This window comes from Mustela nigripes, chromosome 17 (genome assembly GCF_022355385.1).
Source record: "Mustela nigripes isolate SB6536 chromosome 17, MUSNIG.SB6536, whole genome shotgun sequence".
Taxonomy (NCBI): Eukaryota; Metazoa; Chordata; class Mammalia; order Carnivora; family Mustelidae; genus Mustela; species Mustela nigripes.
Window position 1 is genome coordinate 26,869,708 of NC_081573.1, and position 14,075 is coordinate 26,883,782.

General features: G+C 55.6%; 1 protein-coding gene across 1 annotated transcript in view; it reads right to left on the bottom strand.

The window, feature by feature from the left end:
• The window catches only part of ZNF423 (zinc finger protein 423), a 332,069-nt gene that overhangs the window by 124,562 nt on the left and 193,432 nt on the right, over positions 1-14,075 (bottom strand). Inside the window, exon 5 of the mRNA XM_059381198.1 lies at positions 8,847-8,931. Within this exon, the coding sequence (XP_059237181.1) occupies positions 8,847-8,931 (85 nt within the window). The remainder of the gene's footprint in view (positions 1-8,846; positions 8,932-14,075) is intronic.

Sequence of the window (14,075 nt, forward strand, 5' to 3'; positions counted from 1 at the left end):
TAGACAGGCACTTGGGATGCAGGCTTAGTATGACCTCAAAAGGGCTGTTTATCCTCTCGAAACAAGGTTTCTAGTATCGTCCTCATTATCTTAAGCATTATCTTTAACTAGTCCCTGACACAGGGACTAATAATAATATTAATAATATTAATGTTAACAGGTACCATGGACAGAAAACTCACATGTGCCAGGCAGTGTGCTGGGTGATTTTCATACATTTTTTAGTTCATTAAATGCTCTAAGCAGTTCCCCTCAAAAGCAGGGGTAGGACCCTCTCTGTGCATCCCCGTTCTTGTGGAAATAGGTACCTCCTTGATTTTCAAGAATACCCTCCCTACTCCCATTTTAGGGCGAAAGTGGGTTGACAACGACCCACCCCAGCACTCCGGAAGGGCAAGTGGTGCTAATCTGAATATTCAACTACTCCATCTCCCTGGCTACAGGAAATAATTCACAGGTAGCTTCAGGACCCTCCCGAGATATCGAGACTTGGTCCTGAGATCTTTCCCACTGATGAGGAAGCACATGTCCCTCTCTGCGGGGACTGCTGGACCAAGAGCGGCTGGTTGTCATCATGCACCAGGGAAAGAAGGCAACAAAGAGGAGGCAGAGCTGAGAGGCAGAAGAGAGAGAGATGACTTTGCTGGAACCCCTGGATCCAGCCATGCCTGAAGCCTCTTACCCAAGGAATCCTGGGACTTTTCAGTTATATGAACCGATAATTCTCCTTTCTATGTGATAGTCAGTATGACCTGGATCTGACTTGCCACTGGACGAGTCCTCCCTAAACGGCTGTGTACCATTAGCATGGGATTATATTATAGAGGAGGAGCTGAACCAGACAGAGACAGATAACTTGGTTAGCCACAAAGTGACACGACCAGGAGCTGGGAGTGTTCTTAACCACTGTGGCTGACTATAGAGCTCTACACTCTGAGTGTGCATGTGTGGGCCCTCCTGCATACTCTCTTTCTCATTAATATTCATAGCTACAGCAGATGGAGCAAACAGTTGGTGCTCAATAAAGCTCTACTGGAGGGCGGGGAGATGAGGTAATTGGGTAATGGACATTAAGGAGGGCACTTGATGTCATGAGCACTGGGTATTATATGCAACTGATGAATCACTGAATTCTACCCCAAAACTAGTAAGACACTAAATGTGAACTATATTGAATTTAAATAAAATTTTTTTTAAAAAAGCTCTACTGAATGAACTAAATCAGTCACTTCCTTAAGAGGTCTTTGTTTAGAGGGCGCCTAGGTGGCTCAGTGGGTTGAGCCTCTGCCTTCAGCTCAGGTCATGATCCTAGGGTCTTGGGATAGAGCCCCGCTTCTGGCTCTCTGCTCTGCGGGGAGCCTGCTTCCCCCTACCCCTCTGGCTGCCTCTCTGCCTACTTATGATCTCTCTCTCTGTCAAATAAATAAAGAAAATCTTAAAAAAAAAAAAAAAAGAAGTCTTTGTTTAGAAAAGGCTCCCAATCAGTAATGCTGGATTCTTACTCCAACTCAGGCTCGCAGTGCTCCTGTGTACCTCTGAGGAACAACTCCCCTTCTCTCTCCACCTCCCCTCCCCAGGCAGATGAGCTGGAAGCCAGAGCAGGAGGGACCTGTGAGACTCATTGGCCCGTGAGAGCCACCCCAAACTTCCTTGGGAGAGGAGGTCTCCCCTTCCCTCCCCATTGGACCCCAGAGACACATGAGGAAGGGCGTCCAGTGTGAGGTTCTGCAAATCGCTAGAAGCCCAGGGCAGAGGGGGGCCAAGCCCCGGGGCCACCATGGACCACGGGACCTTTGTTTTCTGTCCTCAACTCCAGTAAGGCTCAGCCAGAAGCAGACGCAAGGGATGCTGCCCAAGCACCCACGGCTCCCAGGCAGCCAGATGACCATAAAGGGCACTCGGGAAAGTCCGTCCCACAGTACACGCCACCATGTCCATGGCAACGAAAAGCAAGAAGGGAAGGCCATGCCTGTGGGCGGGCTGAACACAAGAGCTACTGGGGCCCCGGTCCCCGCCTCTCCAGGACTGGCACTTTTGCGAGCTCCTCTCCCTCTTCCTCCTCCTCTCCCCACTGAGGCCCTCCCCATAGCCTGGAAATATACTCTGGTGTCCCCTCCTTAAAAAACAAAAGCTCCCTGGGACCCTCAGACGCCTCCAGCTCCTGCCTCCCATCCTTCCTTCCCAGCCTGGAACCTGGCAAGTCGATGGGACACTGCTGGTCTCCCCCGGGCCCCCCAACTCATTCCTCCATCTGATTCCATTGACCCTGCCCAGTACTCAGTCAGCCTCACCTGTAAGGTCATGGTTAGGGTCATCTTTGCCAGCCCCGCAACAGCTAGCTCTTCCTCGGGCACTGTGTCATCTACCTGTCATCCCAAAACTTGATCCCCTGAGACCCTGAAGTCATTCCTAACTTCTTCCCTGCCCACGTGCATTCAATTTTGCCACCCCTGCTGGTTTTGCCTTTTAAAGGTTTCTCAAACCCACACCCTCCTAAACAACACCCTCATCTCTCACCGACCACACTGTACTGTCTCTACGACCTGCCCACCTCCTGCCTTGTGATTTTTCCTGAAGCGACATTGCTTGGTCTGTGATTTCCCCTCATACCACATGGGCCTCTTCTCTATGAACTAGCTTCTGATGTTCTCTGCCTGCAATGCCCCTTCCACCTTACGTCCCGTCTTCTTAGGTGTCTCTCCTCCAGGAAGTTTTCCTGGATGCCCAGACTCGGTAACACACCTCTCCTTTGAGCTTCCTATCTCACGCTTGTGACATTACAGAGAACTTGTCCTCTGGGGTTATTACCCCCCCAACTGGATGAGAGGAGAGGTTCCTCGTTGAGATCCCCCCAAGGATCTCACTCATGTTTACTGAACAGAGGTTACTATTAGAGGAAACTCCCCCTACAGAGGTCTTTCTCCCTCAAGAAGAAGAAAGAGGAGGAGGAGGAGAAGAAATCTATGAGAACCAGACCATTTCTACTATCTTAAAATCCGGAACTGACGGGTCCTTCATAAACCCAAGTGCTTGATCAACAACTTCCTCAAACCAGCCAATGAGGTTCAAAGTCAGGGGAATGGACTCTTCTCACCCTTGGGAGCTGCTAAGGGGATTTTGGAAAAATAAAAATAAAAAAATATATGAAAAGAATGGGATGCTATGCTGTCTGTCCAGGCTTGCTATTCTGACAAAGCAGTTCCAGAACATGAAATGTAATCTCCAGGGGGAGAGGGAGATGTTTTCATCACGTCTTACGAGTGCCCGGATGTTTCAGGTCTGGCATCCTCTGAATCAGAGCTCCACGGAAGGGCCTCACACAGCCCTGTGCGGCAACACGTGTTCGCAGCAGAGAGTACGCAGAAACCCCTTCTCCTTGTCCTTTTCATGGGTTTTCCTCTTCAGTTACAGCTGAGGCGGTTTCTATTTTCCCGGTGGGAGGGCGAGACGCAGATCTCCACACCAGACCTTCCCTCCCCTCTCAAATGCTGCAGGCCAGGCCTTCAGCACGGGTCCTGGGCATGGAAGCAGCTGCAGAAAGCGTGGGGACCCAGACAGCAAGGGGGCTTGCTGCGCCTCTAGGGATGTGCTTCTTAAAGCCTTAGAAGACAGAAGCTCCCCCCGACCCAAACACACACACACATACACACACACACACACACACACGCCCTCCACATGGACCACCGCCCATCCTGCTACAGCGAGGGAACGGCTAGGGAGGAAAGGACAGACAAGGACCACCAGCCCAGCCCGTGTGGGGGCAGGAGGTGGGAGAAGCTTATCTTCCAGATGCCCCTGATTTCTTCACCCCCGACAGCAGAGCTTGGCCTTCAGAGGCACCCAGGGAATGGGGCCGATGTGACCAGGAAAACAACATCCCCAGAATCCCTAATGCCCCACTGGGCCGAGGCTGACTCTGGCCTGGCTGGCTCCCTGCCAGAGAGTCCTCAGCCACTTTCCAAGGACATAGAGGGTGAACGTTCCTGTCGAGGTTCTCTGAGGACTGTCCCTTCCCAGCCCTGACCTTCCTCGGCGCTCCCCCCAGGGGCCCGTGAAGCCCTGGGTAAAGACGCCAGGGCCCAGAGGCTGAGTCACTCCCTCAGGGCCGACCTGGGTCAGAGCAAGTTCGTTATTTCAAGGACAAGTTCTCAGACCCCTTATCCAGCCACGCCTGGCAGGAACGTCCACGAGCAGTTGAGAAAAGGGCTGATCTGCTTCTTTGGGGTCTGAGGTCTCGGGTGCCCTAGGGGGGACTGGGCACGCTCTGTGCCCACGTGTTCAACACGCAGGAGAAGGCACGACCCCTGCTCCAGCCACTGGAAGGGGGCCCTGCCTCTGGGCCAGGCCACAGGAAGCCCAAGGCAGGCCTCATGCAGAGCCATTTTGGGGGGCGAGGAGCGGGCCATCCCTCCAGATGTGGGCAAGGGCAGCCGGGCAGGGCCAGGTCAGCCCTGTGGGAGGCCCCAGAACGGGGCCCACTCCACGTTTTTTGATGTGCCTGCTGGGGGAGGGGGTGTCTAAAACCATTTCAAAAGCTGGGGGTAGCCCGGAGAAGGCAGCCTCGTTCCCTCTGGGGAGGGGGGATTTCAAAGGCGACCCTGCCGCTAAAAAGGTTTCCAAAAAACCCTTGCCTTTCTATGGGCTCCAAATCACTCCCTGGCCAGCAGCAGTCAGGAGAGGGTGCTGGGAAAATGTTCTCAAGGAGACGCATCCCTGAGTCACCCGAACTCCCAGGGTCTGGAGGCTGGAAAGCCACAAAGAGGCCCCCCGCTATAAAAGGGCCAGTTTAGCATCCCCCAGGGGAGGTCTCCAGCAGTCTGGGTCCCTGGGGAGGCCTGCCTCAGACCCCCCCGTGCCCCATGTTTATGAGAAGGCCGTCAAGCTGAACGGTGCCGCTTCTACTCGCCAAGTCCCCCTGGTGCTGCTAAGGGCGGCTTTTGCCCCCACCAGCTGCAGGCATCCACTCTGGGCTCGGGCTTTTTAGCAGGGGAAGCTGTCCACAGGGACACTGGGCCCCAACAGTCTTACTGGGACTTCAGAGTCAGCCCCAGGTGGGGCTCTTGGGCTCACTAGTATTCCATTCCTGCCCCCACCATCGCCCCCACCCACACACAACCCTCCCCAAGCCTCCAGGGCCAAGTAGGCACACTGCACAAACCAGGTACCGGTTCTCTCTCCTCCCTCCTCTCTTCTCTCCTGGCCTCATCCCCTCACCTCTGGACCAGGCCAGGCAGGTCTCTGTTCCCTTTCATCATCTTCTGCCTCAACACTGCTGCCAGATTTATCTCCCTCAAGCACTCAGCTACATCCAGGCTATACTCTGCTCCTAAACCTTCAATGGCTCCCTAGTGCCTAAGTCCAAGGTTGCACATCCAGGTGCCCACAGGGACCAGGCAGGGGGCATAAATGAGCAAAGCAGCGCCCAGAATACAGTAGGGATGGGTGGGGACTGTGGTGCCGGGGAACACACGGTCCCAGCTGCTGCCGCGCTCCCGTCACCGGCGCCGTAGGGGAACTCAGGGCCCTGGCTGCTTTATCTTCTGGTTAATCAAGAGAAGCCTAATAAAATACCAGTCAAGGGACCTCCAGATTTGGAACCCAGCCTGCAGGGTTGAGTCTAAACCCAAACCCCTTAACCTGGCATTCAAGGCCCTCTGTGGCCTGGCCACAAGCTACCTCCCCACCCTCACTGCCCACGATGCTCCCACGTGAGAGGCCTCGATTCCAATGAGGTCAGACTCCTCCAGCCCTCAAACTCCCTCCTCTGCTCCTGCCTCTGAGCCTGGCTCACCTCAGAGTCCTCCCACAGACCCTGCACCCCGAGTCCTCTGGCTACCAGCGTATCCTCCGAGGACCTCCTTCTGCTGAGCCCTCCGAGGCCGTTGTTCTCTGGTGACCCGCCTTCCTTGTCCAAGCTGCCCCCTCTGCCAGTGTTGGGCCTGCCACAGAGGAAACTCTTCTGCCTTCAACACTCAGGCCTTTCTGGTAGACCTCCTTGGATCCAGCAGTCTCGTTCCAGGAACATCAACCGCCCGGCACTGCGCATACCTGGATGCCAGACGCCATCAGCTTCCCCTGCAGGCAGCACAGGGTCCTTCTCGCCACTGACCCTGGTGGGGAGCCACACACAATGGAGAGAGCCCAGCCTTACCCAGACCCTGCTTCTACTACTTTGTCTCTGGAAGAACTTGGAAGCATCACTGAAACTCCCTGATGAGACGCAGGAGGGCACCTGCATGGGTCCCTGGCGTGTGGCAGGGCTCAGCGCCCTCACCCAGGGACACCTCCCTTCCTGGCACGATGTGTGTGCCATGGTTGTCTCCTACGGGGTGCTGTGAGGTCTCTGAGGGTGGGACCGGGTCACTTTCTCCCTTGATTAGCTGAGACCACCCCAGCGCTCTGCATGCAAGAGGTGCTCACTGTTCTTTGATGAATGGCCTCAATGAGGCCAGGGCAGGGCCAGCAGGTGGGGAGGGCAGGTTAGGGCAAGAGATCTCACCCTGCCACCCAAGGCACGGCTCACATGGGTCCCCAGCCCAGGCCTCGCAGGGTGGGCACCAGGCAGAGATAGAGCATGGTGACACTTTCTGCAATCACGTAAACATCTTATTCAGAAGCTCGGGCTCTGAGACCAGAAGCTCCTTGATGCCTGTTCCCCAGGAACCAGGTCAGCTCATGGCACTGCTGAGCAGGCTCAGGTGAGGGGCCCTGCCCAGCCCCCAGCCAGGACTGCCTCCCTCGGGGGTCCGGCACTCTGCTCGCCCCAAGCCCCGGATGCCCCCCCCCCAGCCCCCTTCCCCATCCCGTTGCCCAGCCCACCTCTCTAGGTAGGAGCAACCCTTCCACCTGAGGACACACGGCTTCCAGGCTCCGCGCAGAAGGAAAGGTGGAAGGGGGGAGGGGGAAGCACCTTTGAAATCACTGTGGTCCAATTAGCTAGGCTCTCGCCCTTCGTGCTTACAAACATGCACACGCATTAACACCTGCTCCAAAAGCAAACATTTTTAGATATCTTCATCTTTACCTCCTTGACACTCCCATGAAAGCACTCTCAGCAGCCGGTGACTGACAGGATAGTTTCCTTCTTCTACTTCAGCAGGGGGCTTTCAAACAGAAGAAATTAAAAAGCCACCAATCTCCCTGTCAAGCTGAACTCCTGGGGTCTTCCCTGCCCCTCCTCAGCTCCCTGGGGCCCCTCCCCACCGGCCAAGCCCCATCCCGCACACAGTGGGGGTCCACACCTCGAGGGGAACCTCTCTTGAGTCAGGGGGACACTGGACACCCAGACCCGCTGCATGTGCCAAGGCTGCCCTGGGAGGGGAGGGCACCATCCTCACCCTAAGCACAATTTCACTGAATAAGGGCCTTAGTAATCTCTCCTTTTGCAGAGAATGTGGACGCGGGCATAGATGTGGAGCAATTCTCCTGCATTGCCGGTGGGATGGTGGTTTCACACAAATGCCTCAGAAATCTGTCCGTCTGTATCTACTGAAGGTGAACCTACTAGTGTCCTGAGACCCGCCAGTTCCAACCCCACCGATCTTCCCATTCAAACCACGTGCACATGCTCGCCAAAACCCACACACGAGAATGCCCAGAGCAGCGCACGATCTGAAACAACTCCAACTCAGAAATGATGGAGAAGCCCATCAGGAGTTGGACAGACAAGACGAATGGTGAAGTGTCACAGGACAGAAGAGCACACACCCGGGAGAAGGGGCAACATCCAAACTATGGGCACGAACCTGAATGAGACCAAGTGCAAAATGGACCCAAAAAGCCCTATGCTGTTCGACATAGGGACGGTGGCAACATGTCGTTGTGCAGGGGGGTGGGAGGGTCTGGAGGGGCCAGGAGGGGCTTCTGGGATGCGGACATGCTCTGCTTCCTCTCTGGGCTGTTGGTTATACAGGTGTGCTTGGTTCATGAGAATTCACCAAGCTGCACGGTGAATGGATCTCTTCGAATGTACGCGGTTAAGGATTTTCCAGAACAGTATTCTGCCGGCATGGCTCTTTTTCAGACTAAAATGGAGTGATACTAGAGGAAGCCAAGGGTCAAGATGCTCAACCCACACCTGAAACCTCCCTGCTCAGACTGCAGAGGTCTTGAAGAAGCAACCACACTTCCCCCAGAGACCCAGGATTCCAGAAACTCCCAAGCCCTCACGGCCAAGTCCTGCACTTCCCCGGACCAAGCCTGCACGCTCACCGAAAGCTCAGCAGGGCCCCCCTCTTGCACGGAGGGCATCTCCAGTGGCCAGGGAGACCACACCCATCCACGGAAGGCACGGAAGAGCTCACGCCTCCCCTCCGAACCTCAGGCCAAGAGGGAACACGACGGTGCTTTGAAAGACACCCCCACCCACCCCCGGAAAGGCTGAATTTTCCAAAGTCCAAAAACCACTTGAAGAGGAATAGGAAAAGTACTGAAATAACTTTGTAAGCACTCTGTTTTGACAACGTGCCTGAGGAATTCATCACGTTTAGCGGGGAAACGCAAGCGGTTAAATCGATTCAATGTCATGACATACGGAATTGAGGCATAATTGCCCCTGAGTGCTTGACAACTGGAAAGCACTTCGTTTCAGAAATGGAGGGAAATTTATGCTGGGAAATGGAAGAGATTGTCAAAAGTTTGATTGTAATGTGAGTGAAGCTGCGACGGGAAGGCTGGATGGAGAAAATCCTCCAGCTCTCTCACATTTTACTCCCATTCGAAATGTCTCCGAAACAGCAGCTGTGACTCCATCTTTTGCCCTAAAAGCAGTGAAATGATGATTGGGACCACAGATTTCAAACCCCAACAAGTGGTCCCAGCACGGGTGGGCGGAAACGTTCTCTTACCAATCATGTGGTTGGCAACGTGGATTTGGATCTCTCTCTCGTTCTCAAAGGTCATCTGGCACTTGATGCACTGGTACGTCTTTTTCTGTTTGGAAGCCAAAAAGAAAGGAATTAGATAGTTAGGAACTAGAAAAGAGCATAAAGCAAAAGGTGCCTGGAGGTCCTAGCTCAAGAATTTTCAGAACGGCTTGTGGAGACACCCCTCTCAGGTGTCTCCAAGTCATTCTCTTCCCACCGGCCTCTGAGTTCAGCTCTCCAGCCTGGGGAAGGGCACTGAGCTACATTCTAAGGGAGCTGCTCCTCTGTTAGGTCTGGGGAGATGGCCATGAGAGGACTCACCATCCCAAGGTGAGAGCACACAGTATGACCATGGAAAGGAAGTCAGGGGAGGCTGCCCCACTTGGAGCAAACCCATCTATGCAACCCCCAGCTATCCATCCATCCATCCATCTACCTACCCACTATCTACCCACCTATCCAACTACACACACACACACACACACACACACACACACACACACACACCTGTCTACCCATCAACCCATCTACCTATCCTATTATCCGTCTACATACACACATACCCATCCACCAATTCATCCATTCACCCTCCATCTACCCAACACCTGCCTGTCTTCCCCTACATCCATCCACCGATCCTCACTCTAACGATCCACCCACTCATCCTCCTCTCCAACCATACATCTATCTTTCCACCCATTCAACTACTGTCTCTCTTTACCTAAGGATCCTGTGGCTGAGCAGGGGATACTGTTCCTGCCAATCTTGGTACAGAAGCAACTGAGGGATTCCTCATCTGCCCTAGGCACGCAAGACCCACAGCTCACTTCCACACACAGGAAGCTGAGACCAGCTGCCTCGAGGGGGTGGGAGCGGGAAAATGGAGATCATCGGAAGCTTCAGAACTTCTTGAAGTCCCATTCCAAAGAGCAGAGCTCATTCTCAACAGCTACGCCAGGCTGGGTGACGGTGAAAGCAGGCCCTTGTGGACAGGGGCAGTATTGCCTGTGTAGGGGAAGGTGAGTGGCTTTGAGTCTTTATGAAGGGCACGGGGTGGCCCTGGGATCCAAAATATCCAAGCTTTTTGAAGACCACCTCAGCTCCAGGACCACGGAGCCTCCCTCCACCCCTGGAAGAGGGAGCAGGACTTCAGAGTTCTTGGCTGAACACTCAGGCCCAACCCTCCATGATGCAGCCAGGACGAACCACCAGGGGGCTCAGTTGTCTCAGGTCCCAGGGTGACTCCAACCATTTCTGCAGGTCCCCTCGAGGGTCCCACCACCAGGCCTTTGCCCACTTAGGGTCTTCCACTTGGAGTATACCCTTTCCATCCTCGAGGACTCCGTTCAAATGCTACCTCTGCTAGAGAAGCCTCCTCTTCCCACCCAGGGGCTCCCCAGGGCCCCAAGCTTCTGTTTAAAGCATCCAGTCCCTCAGCACATGAATCTGTCGTGGTCAATTGACTTGTTTGCACACACACACACACCCCCCACTACACCGTGAGTGCCCAGAAGCCCAGGCTGTGTTTCGTCCACCTGTGAGGTCCCACAGCCAGCAGAGACTTGTGCTGGGGAAACATTTGTTAAACAAAGGAGCAAAGTTGCAAATATTATGTTGCAGAGCACTCTACTAGGATGGAAGGAACGAACAGAACCAAAGCTGACTTCTATACGTTGGACCCTCAGCACCAGGCACAGGGCATAGGACCAGGGCGAGTGTCTCATGATGACTTAACGTTATTACAATTGTTGTTGGTGCTGAGCAAATGCTGGTCGAACACATGAGTGAAGAAATGACAGTCTTAGCTGATGCCGGGAGCTTCGGTTCCAGAGGCAGCATACCCACTCAGGCTCCAGGACCCGCTCTGATAAGACTGGGGCCCTTCCCCCAGTGTTGCAGAAGAGTGGCCGAGAAGCAGGCATTTAGCCTGGAAATGCCCCGGGGAAGAATAGAATGAGGCTGGGGGCAGGGTAGGGGGACGGGGGACAGGACGGGGCTGGGGATTGTGGCCCCACAAGGAGACAGAGGAGACAGCGGGGACTGAGGTCTTGTCGGGGACACAGGCCTGAAGCCCCCAGTTCATTTCAACTCCACATCCGTGCTCATGGAGGGCAATGATCTTGGGTCTCTCCACTGTCAAAATCATTCATTCCTTCCCATATATGTGTCCCACCCCCTTATGAAGGAAGGAAGGGGGGGGGGGGGAGAACGACACATCCCAGGCATCTCCACACCAAGGAAGCCCAGAGCAGGCCGGCTGCACAAGGAAGGTCATGACCCCTTTCCATGGTTCTGCTCAGGCAGAAGTGTGTGGAGATCGTACAGAGCCATGGCTCGCTACTCCAGACCAGCGCGGGGGACAGCCCATGATCAAGGGGATTTGAGCTGTTCCTCCTACGAGCAGGTGAACGACGTGGGTTGCTGTGCTTGGTTTAAAAAAAAAAAAAAAATCACCAGGGGCCAGGCAGGATGAGACACTCTCCCGAGCATGGAGAAAGAGTCCAGGGGATTCCCGAGGGAGGGGACATTGCTGACCACAAGAGCCTGTGGTCACACACACACACACACACACACACACGAGCGTGCGCACATACACGCACACGCGCAACCTGCATGAAAGTGGTATGGATGTGCCCACAAGGACACACACGTACACACAAGCGCACATATGTACACTCCCTTGCCTCAACTCACTGTCAACACACAAGACCCCCCCCGCCCCCTCCCGCACACAGCAGCCTGCTGCCTGTAACACAGACACGCAGGTACAACACCTGCAGAGCATTGGGGGCGTCCTCACGACCACAGGCTCACACATGTTGATGTATACAAACTAACTCCTCCTGAGACACAAATGCCTTCAGTTCCCTCACTGGACCCCCGAGAGCGACATCCATCACGCACAGGTGTGCCCATGGCCGCACAAGCGCACACACAGACCCCTCCCAGACACGCCCCTCTGGACCCACATGCGGACTCCCAAGGATCCAGGTAAGCACTTGCACACACAGGCATCCACGCTCAGCCACACACAACAGGGTCACCAGCACCAAAACTCACTAAGCACATGTATTATTTCCAGAGGCCCACAAGGACAGCCCTGCCGGCCTTGCCCGAAAAGCCAGGGGTGCCCAAGCCGCAGACACCTGGCCAGGGCCATCTGGACCTCCCTGTTGGTGGAACAGGAGTTCAGGGACAAGCAGGTGAGGACCCTCTCACTCTCTCTCCCTCCTGCTGCAATGCTGGCCAGACCCCACCCTCACCCCAATGCCTCCTCTTGGTCTGTCTGCCCCTTCTCTATCCCCAGAGACGCCCTCCGTCTCTGGAGCTTCAGGACGGACCAGAGACATAATTATACAGAGCGAGAACTTGGCATTCAAAGCCCCTCTTCTGTCTCAAGCTCCTTCCCCAGAGTGTAGCCCAGGAGAACCAAAGCTGAGCCCAGGGGCGCCTTCCCCTGCCTGGCCCCCAGCAACCTCAGAGAGGAGTCCAGGGCAGAGGGAGAACATGCTTGAGACCAGCAGAGGCAAGAAGAGAGGGAGAGACAGGAACTACAGCCCCCAGGCGCTGAATTTCCATGGTTGTGATGACAGCTCACATCTACTGAGCACCTACTGTGCGCAGGCTCTGTTCATTCTGAAGACTCACAGTCCCTCGGCAAGCCCCACTTTAAGGTTGGAGAAAGTGGAGTTCAGAGAGGCCAAACCACTCGGCCAGAGCCCCACCCAGCTAAGCAAGGGGACAGGGACTGGATCCCGGGCCAGCTGCCTCCCGAACCACTGTCTGAGCAGCTCTTCTCAGCTGTACGTCCCAGAACACCACAGACAGCCCTGGGCTAGGGGACAGGGAGCCCGTGCGGCCTGGCCAAGCCCTCTGACTTGTGTGAGAGCACCCAATCCACCTCATCTGGCACTGTGAGGGCCTGGGGAGTCGATGGAGGGCTGGGGTCTCCCCACACTGGCCTAGAGTTGTGCTGATGTTGTTACTGCCCATTAATAGAGTGGGGGCGGAGGTGGGGGGCAGGGCGGGAACCGCCACGCTTCCCGCTCCAGCCGACAGCAGCCTCGGCCCCACAGCCCCACGGGAACCCAGTCCTCCGAGAGCTGGTTGCTATGGATACACTCCCGAGGGTCCCAGCCTGCCAGCCCCCAAGCCCTTACTCGGCCCCCAGAGTCTGCTCTTACACGCATGAGTCCTAGGGGAGCGAGGGGCGGGCGAACAGACAGCTGGGCCCCTGCCCCCAGGCGTGCCCAGGCAGGGGGCAAGGCCCCAGAGGCTGGGCCTCCACTGGGGGAAGATCCGTGCTTTGTCTAGCTCCTTTCCACCAATGGCCCATCTGGCCAGGCCTCTACATGTGATTGTCTGCTCACCTCCTCTCTCGCAGGGCCTGGGACAGGGAGAGAAAGGCCTGTCAGGCTCCCAGAAAACAAGGCCCCTCAGGTTTGAATCCCTGAGCTGTGTATCCCTGGGTAGATGGTTCCCCCTTTCTGGGCCTGGGTACCATCCTTGCCAAAACAGAGGTCCCGGCAAAGTTCCCGGGTTGTTGCCATGGAAATGGTATACGAGCCTTTGCCCACACAGTGGAGGCTTCATGAAGGGGTCCTTGATGCAGAATCCAGGGCAGCGCCTGGAGAAGGGCAGGCTTAGGAGCAGCCCCGTGGCTAGCAGGAGCCCCCGCACTGTGGGGCTGGTGGGGGAAGGCAGGGCTGGGGTTCACCTGGGAGGAGGGCATATGGGGCCCCAGCCCTGCCACACTACCCCACAGTCTGAACGAGAAGGGAGTGACCAAGCCGGACCCCACCCCAGCCTGCCACCAGGATGGGGTCCAGAGCCAGGCAGAACGTGGGTCAAGAACTCACTCAGCTGTGGCCCCACACTCCCTGGGTTCACGTCCCTTCTCTGCCTCTTGAAAGCTGGGGGCCCATAATGGCCAGCTGTTCTGTGCCTCCGTTTCTTCACCAGAAAAGGGAGTGTTGTAGTGTAGACAGAAAGTGCTCAGCACGTCCTTGTCCCTCGGTAAGCGTCAGCTGTGACCATAAGCAGGAGAGACAGCAAGTGATGTTTCCTGTGTGCCCCGCACTCCTTGTCTCCATTCAAGCTCAGGGCCAGACACTGTGGTCGCACAGTCTCAACACTCAGCCCCAGACGAGGCACCGGCACTGGCCAGTCACAGTCATCCATCAATCAGACGCTCGCTAAAAACCCAGAAGG